Raw genomic sequence first — 17,557 nt, 5'->3', positions numbered from 1 at the left:
TTTTCGTTAACGTTTTCTCGTGTTTAACGATAAGAGGAAGGGAAAGGACAACCTACACACACTTGACTAATTAGTAAGTTGAATAATCGGGCACTACAAAAAATGCTTATATATGTAACTATCACCATGTAAATATTGTTACATTCGATCCGTTTCAACTGCTGTCACTATACATAACCATACCGTCTCATCCCGTATTAGCGATTCACCAATCGAGAGAGTCAATGAGAAGCAGTATAGATCGCAGCTTCGACAATGAATAAAATATATATGTATATATACATACATATATATATATATATATATATATATATATATATATATGTATGTATATATCTGTTATTAATCAACTTTTTAATGCGTCGTCGAAATAATGACATTAATTTTACAAGCGATGCTTGCACGATCGATTGATCAATTGAAAGTTAATTGATTATAATAAGCATATGTTATATAAATTTACAAATTATATCATCAATTTGGTGACATGATTATATAGATTAATATTAATTTTATTATCGGCATTTACAATCAATTGATCGATTGAGAATTAATTTGTTTTAACACCCACTATATACACGTATAATTTGTTTATAAAATATACTACAAAAGTCTGGATAAATTCAAACGAAAGAGAAAATTGTCAATAAAGGAACTATTATTTATTTCCCGCTTCCGCGGCAGTGTGTCTTGTAAAGATATAAAGAAAAAAAAGCTTTACACGACGCGCAATGCGGTTTCTGAGAGAGTTAAAAATTCTTTGCTAAACCATGTTTCCATTTTCGCGTTTGCGTCTAAAAAAACAAAAATACTATAACGAAGTTTACTCGTCAAGAAATCCGGTGAAGTGACGTGCTGCTGGTATAATCAAGGACAATGCAGAGTCCTAAGAATGTAACTTTTTATTATCCATTCGCGCGTATCACACCGCCTATTATCGGGACCTATATGAAGTTGAATTATCCAAGTTGCGCGCGCCTGGGGCGCATCCCGAAACTTTGTCCTGCGGTTAAAACTATCCACGAAAGCACATCGTAGTCGTGCTCCGGAACGAAGGAATGACCAGTTGGAGGACCGTTGGAGCACCGACTTCGGTATCCGCTAATAACTCAGCGGATGTATTTTCTTATTCTGTTTTGAGGCCCTTTGTGAGGCCCGACTTGTGTCTCACGCATAAGTTACGAGAATGTAATGCAATCACACATCGTTATTGTCCTTAATAAACCTTCACGTATGAATCCATACGTCTCACACGATATGATTGTTTTTTTTTTTATAGTCTTTGAATATATTTTTAAGAACGCGACACTCTTCCTACATTCCTTTTCCCATTTTCAAAATACACTGTGCGTCATAGATCTATATGCTTGCCAAATTACTTTAGGCCAAGTAGATGTTAAAAAAAATGAAAATTTTCAAAAGAGCCTAATGCACAGAACAATTAGTGATCGATCAGTTCTTCTATTCTCCGACATTTAAAAAATTACCTACATATGAGGTTGAAAACGATTAAACTCCACCGTAACTTCAATAGATCTCTAAAGAAGATCGCTTTATTATGCTACGAAGAAGCTACGAAACAAGAAATGCTCTTACAATACGTTAATGTCTTTCTCAGCATAATTGTTTGAGATAATTATTCTAGGTATTTCGAGAACCCGAGCCAGACATAACGAACTCTGTCTCAGCACAATCCGCCGCAAGCGTACTACGAAGTGTACTTTGAAGAGATATACGTTATGATCATTTGCTCAAACAGTGAATAACGGAAGGAAGGGAGAGAAGAAAATTAGCTATTCATCCGTAGCTCTCATGATTACACACAACGTCTATGTGCTAATAAATGTGCGTGAGAGATAATTTACACGATTAATTGTCAATAACTATTTTTTTTTCAATTTTCAACTTGCAGACTATAGTTTCCGATTATGTGAAACTAATCATATATTTGCGGTTGCAATTAATTATTTGCATCGATAAAGTTATAATAATGGTACCATATTATATTAATTGTAATTAATTATATAATTGGAATACAGTTTACCTTGTGTTAGTAATTTTGATCAAAATTTCGCATAGAGATAGTCGATTATATTCCATATGTTAATCTGTATCGCGATTGTATTTTGATATTTTGAAATAGTATTATATTTATGATTTCCTTTAATTGCTCGTTGCATTATCAACAAATGATAACGATAGCGTGCATCAAAGATAATAAAACATTCTCCTCCAGTTTGAAAAATGAATAAAGGGGGAGCTCTCTATTTCTCTCTCTTTTCACATAATGAAGTCGGTCAGGTCGTTTCCTGTCAACGTTCTAACTCACAGCTGATTGTGAGTGCATCAACCATCGGTTAACGAATAGAGCTCTGCTTTCTTGAAAATGAAGAATATCTCTATTCCTGTAGTACGTGCAAATATTTAAAGATCATTAAAAAATACTTTTAAAATGTATCCTTGGATGTTTCAAGGTTTTGATTCTGCATATCAAAGTATGCACAGTTTAATTGAATATTATTATTTCATATAATTTTAATATAATTGTGTATAGAGTCGTAATAGTATATATTTATTTAAACAGACTTCTTTTCGTCAATATATATTATTTGATATTTTTATTATTGATATTACTTATTTTATATTATTGATTTTTCTTCTGATATATTCAGTATATATATATATTGCTCAAAAGAGAATCAATAATTTAAAATAAATAAATATAATACATCAATAATAAAAACATGAAATTATATATATATATATATATATATATATATATATATATATATATGTACGTTCAAATCCTTTCACTTGCGCAAGATATTTAAACATTGAATCACAGATTGATCGCACGCACGTAAATCTTTCAAGATTTTGCATATTTTTTTTTTTCTTGCGCGCAAACGAGAAGAAAATGTAAAATTAAAGAAGAATGAAACTTCGATTTTTTTTTTAACTCTTCCGCGTCACGTCCCGTTCCGCGGCGCACCTTTCGCGGCGCGTCTTCGCCGCCGTCGGCTGCCGCTTTGAAGCGAATCGTCCACCGTGCGGCGCGGGCGCGCTACGGCTGACGTTCCTCGTGTGAGAACGCGCAGTCGCGCGCGCCGATCCTGTCGGGTGGGAGGTGCGATCAGCTGCGAGCAACACGAGGAAAGCGAGATGTTCGTCCTGCAGAAGTCTATACTGTGAGTACTGTTACTGTATCCGAATGCAAAATTTTTCGCTCGAATATCACTTCCGGATTCCGTCGACCGACGAGATTAGCACGTGTGATTAACATGATAGAGACAGCACGCGAGCTCTTCGTGTATATATAATATTACGGGGAATTTACGCGAAGTCAGAAAGGAACTGACACCTCGGACGAAGAGAGACAAAGGGCCAAGTGTAATCCAACTCTCTTTTTATTGCGTTCCATAATGCGGTGCTGAAAATAGGAGTGCCCCAGCAACCGGCGATCGATACCGGGTAGCGAAAGCCAGGTTACTGACGCACCGAGGCGAGCTGTTACCGAGAGACAAACTTCTCTGTCCAGGTGTTCTTTGGGACTAGTTTCTTTCTCTATCTCTCTCTCTTTGTTATGTGGTCTTCATTCGTGACTTTTATTATTGTCCCGGAGAATTTGCTTGTTTTGCAACGTTTTTCGTTTGCCACCTCGTTTTGCAATGATCATCCGGTGTTTTAAAAAGTAGTCTAATACTCTTCTCTTGAATACATATAAGAGGTTTTTATCTCGCTTAATTTATCTCTTAAGAATCTTTCTTGAATTGCTTATCGACGTACACAATCGATATACACAAGTACTGGTGTGTACCGGTATACTTTGCATAGATCTCGATAATTCGTTAAAGTGTTTTTTTAAATCCTTATACGTGTGGTTGTGAATTAGCTTTTGACTGCACAAATAAAGATTGACGCAGATAAGTAAATCTTATCATATTTATCGTAACGTTTCACACGATTTCGATTTTATCACATCACCGAAAGTATTAATGTTGCGCAATAAGTCTTTTTCCTCTACTCTACAACTCTCTGCATTTTTTGTAAGCTTTACTGTAATTTTCTGAATAGAATTAAATACAAGCTAACATTCCATCGCGAAATTCAAGACAGCGGAAATAACGAATTAACATGGATAATTTCGTGACGTAGTCAATGTAAAAATAGTGATGTACTGGAAGTATCAGGAGTGTATAGTAATACATGATAATTTATTCGTAAAGTTGTAGAAATCGAAAGAAATAAAAACGCTGCGAGTTTACATTAAATGTTCAATTAAAACGATATTCCCGAAAGCCGATTAAATATACTATACTGTTTAAATTCGGCAGCAAAACTCAAGTTGAAAAAACGACTTAACAAATAACAAGATCATTAATTTATTTTTCAGCTAAATAGCAAACAAAAATAACAATATAACATAGATATAAATATTTGCATTCTATTTTTTATTTGCGTCTATTTTTCTAGAAGCTGTAGCTTTTTACTAGAAAAACATTGTAAAAGTGAGTAATAATTTTTACACTATACATGATGCGAAGAATAATTTTCGTTTGCAAATAATCGCGGCGATATATATATATATATCGAGAAACCGAACGGTAGGGAAACATTTTATTTTTGATCTAAAAAGAATGAATATACATAAATATTTATTTTTCAGCTGCTTTAAAATCGTCGAAGGTAGTCGACATAATTTATGAAGTATATACTTGGATTCGGTAAAAAGTTTGTTAATTAGTTTTTATTAAAATAAAATTAATGAATAATGCACAAAAATATTTTGATATTTACTTCAACTTATGAAGACTGTTTTATTAATCGTTGTGACTTGACAGTCATTAATAATTATGCATAATGATCGAAAGAGATACAACCACAGCAAGCGTATACATATAAGTTATCATCTATATTAATGACTTTCAATAAATTTAAACACCACAAATTTAAATAAAACACAAACAAAGTGATTAGATAAAAACATGATTCTATTAATTTATCATATTTTATCTGATATATATTTATAGTATTTTATCTTAAAACATTTATATATATATATATATAATTCTTATATATTTATACATAACATTCTTTGCATATTTTTTGTATTCTTTACTTTATTCTACATAAGTAGGAAAATTCCATGATTATCGAAAAGAAGAATACAACTGAATACAACCGAATATTTTCGTTTGGTTGAAAGAGAAAGCGAGCCATCTTTCTTCCTCGCTAATTACCATTTCCGATTTATAATTGTTTGGCATACCACTGAAATTATCTATGAGTGGTTTCAAGATAAATCGATAATAGCAACGATATACGGACACCAATCGCGGTAAAGCGAAACGTTTGACAGATGCACTCAGTTACTCTATCGCGTCGCGCTCCGCTCGATTCAGTTTACGATACTTAATGTACTTCTACATCCGCGGCTTGTGAAATGCACTTATTCGATTATTTGCGCAAATTACTTGAGCATCGTTTCCTAGGGTAATACAACAGTTTTGCGATCTATGCACGTATCGTCTCGTTTGTAAGTGATGCGACACGTTTATAACGTACAAGTCGAATATTAAATATAATTTAGAAAATTGCCATTTTATCTATCATTAGAGAAAACTTATTATATACAATAAACTTTTTCGTAGATATAAATGTTATTTAGTTTTTACTAATCTGTACTCAAAAGCATTTAAAATTTACGTCTTAATTATATTTTACTTATATTTTAATTTGAGAAAACGATATTTGTCCTAACAGTTACTGAATATTAAATTCGAAGGAATTTTTTTACTTTTTATTGATTTTTTTTGATACATTTGCAATCTTTTTTTTAAGATATACATAGTTTGTTGATAATTAACGATTTGCACAAATACAGTGATTATTTTAATTAGAATCTTGTAAAACTAAATCAATACATAATCTGTTCAGATTAAAGTGTCATGAACGTTCTTGACATGCAAATCGATGTAAAAAACATTACCGCTATTGTCATAGTCGATCGATCACAGAGTTATAAGAAGACGGACAAGAGGCCTAGTATATAAGAATCATATTTCAGCGCGAACTCTAACGTGAAACTTGGATTACGTCACGCTTCGTCTTATATCATTGATGTGACTGGCATTTGTCAGATATTTATAGAATCCATTAAGTTAGTGAGAAAAGTTACATAATTATTAATATCAGCGAAAATTATATTTTGCATACATACATAAAGAGAGTCGAGTGAATTTATTTTGGTCATGCCTTGCATAGTTAATGACTCTTTTATTCTACACACACACATTATATATAATCGCGACACAGTTTCGGTCGCTTGATGATAACGAGGAAACTACAACGACAAAGTATCTACTTTACGTGAGAGGGCTACGAGCCATTAATCACAACATCGGAACTATATTCTCTCTGATTATAATGACAATGCAGAGCAAGCACAAAAGCACAGTTATAACGCTTACTCTCCTTCTATGCATTATAATTATATTCGTAATTATATTCGTAAATTCGAAGAAGGAATTTGTCATAAAGCCCATTTTACACGATTTTTAGTTCATAAAACTCATAGAATTATAGTCTTTTTGCAATTTTGTAATTATAAATTATATAATGTAGGAAAAATACACATATATATAAAACACATATCAGAACATACGCAACGTTAGAATTATGTAGCACATAAAATTGTCGGTAGAATTTTATCTTGCATTCTATCGCAAAATTATAGATCGCATAAAATAATATAAAAAATATATAAAAAAAAATTGTGACAGAATTTTAGATTTACGATAAAAATGTTTAAAAAAATCAGAATATATATACAAATTTAATATTAAAATATATATATACGTAAAAATAATAAACAAAATTTTTAAATACACTGTCATGAATTAGAACTTGTTTAAAATGGACTTTACGATGTAATGCTGAAGAGGAACGTCCGAAGCATGTTTAAAAATGTATACAACCGTTTATTACGGACGCGCTGCTTTAATTTAAAGCAACCCGTGTTCACGAGAAATTCAGGCACTAAATGTAGCGTGACTAATATAGGCCTAATACGCCATGACTATCATATCTCTAAGTTATGGCTAAAAGAGGCATATATAGTTGAGGCAAATTTCACACGGTCATTTCTTTAAAGCTGGCTTTACGCCATGGCAATAATAATAGCATAACCTGCTTTGATTCTCGAGGTGATGTCAGATAATTTTGTGAGCATAAAATGTTTGTTGCGAGTCAGTAGGTATTTCAAGATTTAAAATTAGACGATATCGTTTTTTGATCGTTCTGGAACAATTTTTGAACATATAAAGATTGTTACGTGGGAAATATCGTTTTATATTAGTTGATTTATTATATTTTTTTAAGAAAAAAATTGAAATAAGTAATTTCGCTTTGATATTGCTGTGAAAAAAATTTTTTTTACCGGCGTAGCGGAAGAACGTTTTATTTTATTTGATTTTGAAGCCTTTTAAGGAGATATTGGACGGATTAATTACGTTAAAAGTAGCAAATCTAATACATTTCGAAATTTGTGAATTTGACATTGCGCAAAGCATTTTTTAAAATATATAAAATTAATAATTAATTTGAGAGTTAAAATAAAAATTAGCTCTGTAGAATATAATTTAATCACAAAATTGTAAATATTATCTGATATTAAATTAATTTTTTATAGTTCATAAAAATTCATGAAAATAGAAATTTTAATTCTACAAGGCAAATCTTTACTTTTGTTGTGTGCAAATTTTTAAGTTCACTATTCTAGAACTTGCGTTCTTTTCGGAGAAACAACTCAGGTAGAGTTATCATTTGCTATATTTGCAGTTTCTATTGATCGTAATCTATTGATAAGCTTCAGTTCTAATATTCGATCAGTTCTTATCTAATCCTTATCTGCGTTTATCGGGCAATTATCGATTTTATCATCAATTTTGTGCTTAGTAGTAAAGAGGAAATTATAGTACGCAAATACTGCGCCAAATGTGACAATTTAATTGTATTTTTTTTATTCGCACTTAATGCTATTTTCTAAAAAAACTAAAGTTGAAAAAAGTGTAACGCTATACTTATAACATTAATTAATATTAATATAAGGATATAAGCACGTATCAGTGTGAGATTGAGGTAATTTTTTTCGAGCATTTTTCATATGTACGAAACCTATTTATTTATTCTGTTAGAAAGAGGTTAATGAAAGCAAATATATGCACAGCGATATGTGATAAGAGTGACTCGCCGTTTCTAACGAATTTCAATGTCATTTCCTAAATTTCATCAAATTGCGTATTATTTATCCATCATCATTTAATATAAGTAATTCGAAAATGAAAAAATGTTTTTATTCGCAAAAAGTTATAATTTTTTTTTACTCTAGTCGATTCTCACGCCGTTAATATTTCCTGAATGACTCACCGCCTACGTCGTCATTAATTATAGTGTAGATGGTCGACGATCTTAATACCGTTCGGCGGACGTCAGCGGTTTTGTCGGCAATGAAAAAAAAAAAAGAAAAAAAATAGTTTTCCGCGAGGCGGATATTTAAATAATGCGCAGTTTAATACAATCGCGAGATTCTGAGTATAATTTTTCGCGCGTATGTGTGTCAGATCGGCCAGTGGCAGAAATTGCAGCGGATCATGGACGCGAGTGCCTACGCATATCGCCTTGAAAGACGGCGTCCAACAAAGGGACATCCACGAGATCTCGGGAGATGTGGTACCGATGAATATGATAAAGGGAATCGGACATCTCAGAGATCCCCGACTTAACAAGGTACTTTGTATTTATAAAATTTTCTAGCGACTCTACGATTTCTTAAAAGTATAAATATTTCATGACGCAATGACACAGGGCTTGGCGTTCACCCTGAAGGAAAGGCTAGCTCTGGGGATACACGGACTGCAACCTCCCAGATTTAAGACACAGGAAGAACAGCTGGCGCTATGTAAAGCTTCGGTGATGAAGTACTCGGAGGATTTGAATCGATATCTATATCTCGTGGAACTTCAAGTGAGCAGCGTTTCTCTTTTCATTGCATTTTAAATCCTCATCATGAAATTTAATTTTTCTCGCCAAATGGTTTCCAGGAAAGAAACGAGAGATTATTTTTCCGTCTATTGAGCGAAAACATCGAACAGATGATGCCAATTGTTTATACGCCCACCGTTGGTCTGGCCTGCCAAAAGTTCGGCGTGATCTATCGCAGACCTCGTGGCCTCTTCATTACTATATACGATAAGGGTCATATCTATGAGATCTTGAATAACTGGTCAGTATCGGAGAAAATATCTTCCTACAAATTTTTTATATTTACAATCTAGTTATATTTGCATATTTATGAAAAAAAAAAGACAAAAGCGTTTAATAATATTTGCACTTGTCTCTCTTTTAATAAACGACAGGATTGATAAAGAAATGAACGTGAGTTGAAAGAGAACATAGTTTTGGTCGAGTATATGTAACGTAGAGTTTAAACGAAAATACGCGTCTGCGTGTATGTTTGCTAAAAATAGAATCGAACGCGACGCGTACAATGCGCGCGTTATCTTTATCTTATAATGTACGGCAAGTGAAAACGATTATTTTACGCATTTAGTAACGTCTCTATTTCTAGTTAGCGTCTATCTCTTTCACCATTTTCTATATTTACGACTCCTGTCACATCGCTAGGCCGGAGCAAGCCGTGCGAGCCATTTGCGTGACAGACGGCGAGCGAATCTTGGGTCTCGGTGACCTTGGGGCATGCGGTATGGGTATCCCTGTCGGAAAATTAGCTCTTTATACAGCTCTGGCTGGCATTAAACCACACCAGTGCTTACCGATCACCATCGACGTGGGCACCAATAACGAACAGCTAAGAAACGATCCTCACTACATCGGTCTCAACAAAGCTAGGAGTCAAGGTGCCGAGTATGACGAATTGATTGACGAATTTATGGCTGCCTGCGTGCAAAAGTACGGACAAAACGTTCTTATTCAAGTAAGCTAATATACGCAGTGATACGTGTCTAATACACATGTGAATCCGATATGATAATAATGGCGCGTTCTTATTTTATGTTTCAGTTTGAAGACTTCGGTAACCACAATGCCTTCCGTTTCTTAGACAAATATAGAAACAAGTATTGTACATTTAATGATGATATACAAGGCACGGCTGCGGTTGCGGTAGCTGGAATCCTGGCATCAAAGAGAATAACTAAGAAGAGGATGGCGGATAATAAATTCGTTTTCCTGGGCGCTGGAGAGGTAGATTCTCAAGATGGTGTATTAACCGTATATCTTGACAGTGCGAAATAATCTCTACCGGAGAAATCACGTTGTAAAAATATTTACTCTACTCAACCATAGGCGGCTATCGGAATAGCTGATCTCTGCGTGAAAGCGATGGAGGCTGACGGTTGCACTCAACAGCAAGCGCGTGATAACATCTGGATGATGGATATCGACGGATTGCTCGTGAAGAATCGGCCCAAGGGTACTCTGGAAGGCCACAAGGTCTGGTACGCGAAGGATTACAAAGTGATGAAAACGTTGCTCGAAGTCGTGAAAGAAATTAAGCCTACCGTTCTCATAGGTAAATAGTACTTCCTTCAACCGATCTTCAAGTACATATAATTAAATTGTTTCTCGCAGGCGCTTCGGCAGCGGCAGGAGCCTTCACTGCCGAGGTTCTCAGAGAGATGGCGAAGAATAATGAGAGGCCGTTGATCTTTGCTCTGAGTAATCCAACCAGCAAAGCTGAATGTACGGCGCAGCAGGCATACGATCATACCGAGGTATGTGAATACAATCCATGTTTAAATCACACGTGAATAACGTTGTAACTCCGCTTGCTTTAAACCATCTGTGTTTTTTTAGGGTAGATGTATATTCTCCTCCGGCTCGCCATTCGGTGAAGTGAAATACAACGGGAAAACGTATAAGCCTGGACAAGGCAATAACGCGTACATTTTTCCTGGTATCGCTTTGGGTGTCATCGGTACCGGAGTGCATCACATTACCGAGGATCTTTTCTTAATCTCGGCACAGGTTGTTGCCGATCACGTGAAAGATGAGGATCTTCAAAGGGGTAGTGTGTATCCACCGTTAAATACCATCCGAGAGTGCTCCATCGATATCGCGATTAAGATAGCCGATTATGCTTACGCCAAAGGTATCGTAGTAATAGCAGGATCGAGAAATATTAATCGTTATTTGATTTGAATATTATCTGTTGCTATCGTTAATACAGGTGGTTTGGCGAGTGAATATCCGGAACCGAAAGACAAGCGACAATTTATCAAAAGTAAAATGTACGATGCCAACTATGACAGTCCACTGCCAAATCTGTACGAGTGGCCGGGTGATTATGCTAAGCCTCGTATGTTACCGGAAAAGTAAGTACAATGAATGGTCTCGAATCACGGTTTTTTTAATTAGACAACAATAGATCGCAACCCAAGGATGAGATCGTTTTCTCAACAAGCCGTAGAATCAAAAAAGTCAGATAAATTTAAGTTAATCGTAGCAATAGCGTCGCAGCGACTTTGTAGATAGCCTGAACGAATAGGATTAATAGTAAGTCCGATTGCAGAGCCTTTAGAAGATGAACTAAAAAAAATCTTTTGTTTTAATACAGCAAATTTTTTGCACGTTGCTTTCTTATGTTTTGTTTTGCATTTATTTCCAGAATTACAGTGTTTAATAAAGTAAACGAAGCTGCTTTTCTGGCCATCATTTTTTTTTTATAAATTAATGTTTATGAATGTGTTATTTCGCAGAATAATATTTGCAAACGCAATAATAAAATCGATACTCGATCTTGAGCTTTTGATAGCAATTTCTTTTCAAGAAAGAAAGACTAATGCTGATTGTTTTAATGCTAAAAATTCATTGAATTTAAATATTCTATAATATATAACCTCCGCTTTATCCATATAGTATTCTATTCATTCCCTTGTTCTAATATTGCCTCTTTGATTCATTCATTTTCACGATAAAAACTGCTGAAACTTAATTAATCTTTTTCCAGAGACAAAATAGAAATCCGCCACGATTTAAAACATCTGTAGTGAATTTCATCAGCCGAGAGTATAAAGTTGAAGGCTATCATTACCTTTAAAAAATATCGATGTTTCTTCGACTTATAATCAATGTCACTCACGGCATACGTAAATCTACAAAATGGCTTGTAAACCATTTTAATTGTAAGAGAAAATATTTATTTGCACGAAGTGCTAACATAATAGCGGCATGATTGCTGACAGCGTTACTTATATCGCAATAAGTTAACAATACAGCAGCATCTTAATGTTTTCCTCTTCGTCTGCAGCAGTATTAAAGAAAGATAATACTTTTAGAAGCAATAGTCGAAAGTATAATAAAGGAAAGTTTATACTATATAGTCATTTTGTAAAATGACTAAATTGTTTAAATTTTATTATTTTATTATTTTTATGTGTTTCTTAATGCCGAAGAAATGTATGTATGTAAAAATGTATATCAGACGATAAAACGTTAATGGTTCCTTTTATCAAAATGAACGAAGATTAGAGTTTAGAATTTTTCTGTGACACGAGTTTTATTAGAAGTCTAATCGGTCATAGAATATTAAAAATATATAATATATTTAGGTTTCCCGATTTCACATTTACGGACGACGATTATCTAGGAGAGATATGAAAACATCTTCCTTATCTCTTTCCCTAATTTCTTTCCCAAAGACCAATTATCATCGAAAAGTAATCCATCTGAAAATGGTTTCCTAAACTCCAACAAAGATCGTGACATATGCTTTTGGGTCAAAAATTTTTCCTTGTGCATATATATATATATAAATATATATATATATACACAAATAAAAAATAAGATTGGTCAAAAATCAGAATTGCTTTTTTTGATATTAGTGATAGATTTGATTGCGTAAACATTTATTTGGAGAAAACATATTTATAGTATTTTTATGAGTGTAATTTCTAAAATTTATGAGTGAAATGAGATTAAAAATGATGATTGCATCTTTTGATCCGCTTTGAGCAATATATTTTTGAATGCTTTATGAAGATTATATGCAATATGTGTGTGTGTAAAATAATATTAAATAACATATACATGTAAACTATTAAATGATGTTTGTTCGAAATGTTTGTTTCTAAAGGTCTTTGTGTGATTTGAAAACAAAAATATATAGTTTCTTAATAAAAAAAATTTTTTTTTTATAAAAAAAGATATATTGGATTTGAATTGTGTGACAATATTTTCGTTAAATTAATATTTAATATTGTTCTAAATGTCTATCATAACTATTATTGTGTTGAAAGTTTCATGCTGTATAATGTGCAATATTGAAATTTCATAACGTGATAGAACAAGCTTCTACAGGCCCCGGCAGAAAAACCTAGTTTTAAAATTAATATCATAAAGCGAATTTTTCTATGTCAATAAATTTCTTATATAAATGTACAGAATAATGTGTGCCATAAATATATATAAGTATAAAACGTATAAGTAACTGTTTACTTAATTTGAAAATTAGTTTATGCAATTCGTCAGAATTATTCAAGAAATTGTTGCAATACCTCAAGACATGGTATGATGCGTAAATGCAGAACTTTTAAATTAAGCTACAAGAAAGTGTAGGAAAAAATGGTATTTCGATGACATTATTTTGAAAATTATAAATTTACTTATAAATGACACACATTCTTCTGTATATTTATGTAAAGAACTTTATTATGTTAATATGCAAAAACTTGCGATTCCAGTATGAATGGAATACTATATGGATAAAGCAGAGGTTATATATTATAAAATATTTAAATTCAATGAATTTTTAGCATTAAAGCAATCAGCATTAGTCTTTCTTTCTTGAAAAGAAATTGCTATCAAAAGCTCAAGATCGAGCATTGAATTAATTTTAAAACCGTCAGATTTTTTTCTGCCAGACTCTGTACAATTATAATCGATAACCAAAACATTCTTGTAGTGTTTAACATGAGAATGTAATTATATATTTCTTTAAAAAAAATGTTATCTGGAAAACAATATTAAATTTATACATTTAATATCATTCAAGTTTATCCAAGCGATTCAAGCTACGTTTCTTTGGAAAAATTGAAGACAAACTACATATTTATTTGCAATTTTTTTAAATCATTCTTTTCTCTCTGTGAAAAATTATTTATAAGAATATTATTTATTTACTTTTATCGCTTGGTTAAACTGAAACTTACTGTTTTGTGTGACTAACTGTGACTTCTTTCTTAACAGATTATGATATATTGGTGAATCTAAACGCAAGACGACTACTTTGACATAACATAGATATCTTAATTTAATTTTTTTTAGAAAAAATAGATGTCAATATCGTTGCGAGTGATTATATTATAGTGAAAAAATATTATATATACTCTTTAATATTGAGAAATTGCTTATTGACAGTAATTATAATAATCGACGTTTTTTATGTTTAAATAATTCCAAGTACTTATTTATTTAATATAATATTTAATAACAGCGATGTTGGACACAACGCAGAATTTTATATACATATAGGCTCGAAGTATATAATGTATACAACTATTCACTAACTTTGACATAGATTGTCACAAATATTCCAATATATAACAAATTATTTACTTTTTTGAAGACTTTTATTTAAAATGATTACAAAACTATCTTTAATAATAGTATCACATATTATATAACAAAAAATACGGACAAAAAATACATCATATATTTATTTTGTATTTTAAAGCTATAGTTAATGAATAGTTGCTCTCTTATAATTATTTAATATGCTATTAAAGATGAATTGCTCTCTCCTCTTCCTACATTTTTTTCAAATAATGACATAAAATAAATAAATCAAATGGAGCTACTTACTTATTTCACTAACAATCGGGCATCAAATAAGCTACAGAGAAATACTCAGAGAAATCGTTATGTATGATTATTACATATATAAAAATATTATAATATCAATATCTTTTGTATTCTGTCGTGTGACATGTATTCTTATATTTTGTGGAAAAGAATGCTATGGATTTTAAATAAAATTTTCGTCGAAAAAAGTACCTCCGTTCTGTGGAACGCAAGTGTTTATCGACTATATACGTAGACTTTTATTACTGCCACAAAATAAGTTTTTAAAATTGTGTAATTTCTACACAGAAAAATGTATTGTGCTGCCATGAATAAACATCTTGAATATTGCAGGAGAAATAGATTCCATCAGGTCACAAGGATATATATTTATGAATTATTATTATTAAGTCTATAAATTATAATGTTATAAAATTATAAGAATAAATGTTAAATTCTCGTTATCTATTATCGTTATTCTATTAATAATATATTTATCTTGTTGTCATTCCTATTGTGTGATAAATATATGAGAGAAGAGGGAAGAGGGCGAATATTAACATAAACAGATATTATGCGCGTTTCTTTAATAAACAAAGCTTATAAACAAAATTTATATATATATAAGTATAAAAATTATTTCGTTTTTTAAATATTTTCTGTTTTGTGAATTTTATCTGTCAGTGAAATATTGTTTGAAGAAATTTGTTATCTATCTCAACCAATGATTCATCACTGGCATTTTTTACTAGATATAATATCCAGCTTACAAGAGAAATTCTAGTACTTAAAATATATTTTCAAATATATATATTTTTTTTTATTCACTTTCTTTCTGTAATAATTTAGTAAATTTTTTATAACTTGTTCTACATAGTTCACATTAGTGACTACCGAATTAAATTAATTATTTAAAACCCATTTAGGCACTATCATCCGAGATATTTGGATCAAAGTCTGGGTCATCTTCATCATCATCTTCTAAATCTAAGTCGTCTAGATTTTGGAACAAACTTTCATCTACTTTTACGGCATCACCTATATAATAAAAATAACATATCAGATGTTAAAGTGTTTATGAAATTAAAATTAGATTTAATTTCACAAAGGAATAAAGTTTGTCAAACTATGTTACCATCATCTAAGAATTTGAGATCGGATTGATCCAATGTTTTATCAGTCATAAACAATTCTCTCCCTGTTAACTTTTTTCCTTCACGATCTGCCAATTCTTTTCGTTTCGTATAACCCATTTCTTCGTCAAATTTCTCTTTCCAGCTCAGAAAAGATTCCACCGTTACACGAGTTCCCTCAAATCGTTTCTGCAAGGCAAAAAATATTATTACAATTGATCTATCTGGATTTATCTCAATTCAGATATTTTACCCTTTCTGCTTCTTCTTCCTCTCTCTGTTTTTGTGCAGCAGTCTCTTCTCTCCTTACTTTTATTTTATCCCACTGTACATTAAGCCATTCTTGAGCTGCGCTAACTAATGTGAAAACCATAACCATACCAAGATTTTCGCTCATCTGTTCTGTCAGATGGGCCTTTAATTTCTCATCATCACCATCCTCGAAATTTTCCAGTTCCGCAATCGATATAAGCAGCGGTTCATCTGGATACTTTGATGTATATGTAAATTCTAACCGACAACTAAGACCATTGACAGTGTCTGTCTCGTATTCTTCCGTTTTAATCGGTATAGCAAATGTATAAAACGGCTCTGTTGCTAAAACTGTGTAAAAGAGAAAATATAGATCCTTTGAAATACTTGCAATAAATAATCCATGTTGAAAATTAAACGATCATTACATCTACCTTTTAATTGAGCATGCAAAGAGGTTATATATAGTAATTTATATCATCATACATACTTTCCAATTCCCCACAATAAATTGACTCCAAAGCTTCGATTTCATTGTGCTGTTCATCTTTATAATCCATCATTAATAAAATAAGTACAATCTCTAAAATATATAATTTACAACTTTACTTTTAGCAAGTAAGAAAATATCATGTCAAGCTGTTGCGCTCGCGTGTGACATCAGAGATCAGAGGATGTTAGACAGTCGATACTAAAGCAGTCGATAATCGAAAAGAGAATGAATGATAAACGCGAAATCGAGAGTGTATATTTTCATATTTATTCGTCGAATGTCTGTCGATTTTACAAGTGTTTATTTTCAAATTTATAAAATGAGAAAACATTTTTTATTTTATAGAAAGTTTTTTTTTCAACATTTTATTAATTTTGTTACCATATTCGAATTAATTAATACATCTTTGTAAAATAATCTACTTGAAAGATCATTGAAGAGATATATCCACACTTTTCTTCTTAAAAATATTTGTGTAATTTATTACATAAGTTTATTATCGTCTCAGTCGCAATTGTTCATGAATCGATAGTGTGAGAGGCAAAGAAAAATCGACTACTGTCAATGAAAATTTCGATGTATCTAAAGCGGCGTAAAATTTGTCTTCTCCCTCCTCGCTTTATCCCTCGCGATTTCACAGCACGTAGTAACTTGCTGTATTAAAATCGATATTTTATATCGGTATCAGTAAAAAAGAATTTACAATGTATTATTTTTTTTTTAATAATATTGGCAAAAAGATACCGACACGGTCGTGTTTCAAAATTTTGACCGATAGTATTTATAAAAAAAACCCTCCAAATTTCTGACATTTAAAATT

At 31.9% G+C, this 17,557-nt stretch overlaps 2 protein-coding genes across 6 annotated transcripts; one reads left to right on the top strand and one right to left on the bottom strand.

Moving 5' to 3' along the window:
* Positions 1–3,045: 3,045 nt before the first annotated feature.
* On the top strand, positions 3,046–15,071 carry LOC140671641 (NADP-dependent malic enzyme). Of its 5 annotated transcripts, XR_012047780.1 has the most exons (12): positions 5,201–5,493; positions 8,622–8,787; positions 8,866–9,024; positions 9,102–9,283; positions 9,685–9,994; positions 10,081–10,263; positions 10,366–10,591; positions 10,651–10,793; positions 10,876–11,170; positions 11,249–11,393; positions 12,029–12,203; positions 14,266–15,071. XR_012047780.1 is itself a non-coding variant. In XM_072903113.1 (11 exons), the coding sequence occupies exons 1-11, from the start codon at positions 3,163–3,165 to the stop codon at positions 12,066–12,068; spliced, it is 1,875 nt and encodes a 624-aa protein (XP_072759214.1). In that variant the 5' UTR covers positions 3,046–3,162; the 3' UTR covers positions 12,069–15,071. The 5 variants fall into 5 exon arrangements, 4 of the variants coding, with proteins under 4 accessions (XP_072759214.1, XP_072759216.1, XP_072759213.1 ...); XM_072903113.1 differs by lacking the exon at positions 5,201–5,493 and adding an exon at positions 3,046–3,188 and having other exon boundaries at positions 12,029–15,071; XM_072903115.1 differs by lacking the exon at positions 12,029–12,203 and having other exon boundaries at positions 5,192–5,493.
* A 302-nt stretch (positions 15,072–15,373) lies between these two features.
* On the bottom strand, positions 15,374–16,945 carry LOC140671642 (RWD domain-containing protein 1). The gene is made up of 4 exons (XM_072903116.1): positions 16,735–16,945; positions 16,246–16,595; positions 15,995–16,181; positions 15,374–15,897 (listed from the first exon to the last, which is right to left on the bottom strand). The coding sequence occupies exons 1-4, from the start codon at positions 16,805–16,807 to the stop codon at positions 15,782–15,784; spliced, it is 726 nt and encodes a 241-aa protein (XP_072759217.1). The 5' UTR covers positions 16,808–16,945; the 3' UTR covers positions 15,374–15,781.
* Between the last annotated feature and the right edge of the window lie 612 nt (positions 16,946–17,557).

Source organism: Anoplolepis gracilipes, chromosome 12 (genome assembly GCF_047496725.1).
Source record: "Anoplolepis gracilipes chromosome 12, ASM4749672v1, whole genome shotgun sequence".
NCBI classification, from domain to species: domain Eukaryota; kingdom Metazoa; phylum Arthropoda; class Insecta; order Hymenoptera; family Formicidae; genus Anoplolepis; species Anoplolepis gracilipes.
This window is presented reverse-complemented; position numbering and strand designations above follow the sequence as displayed.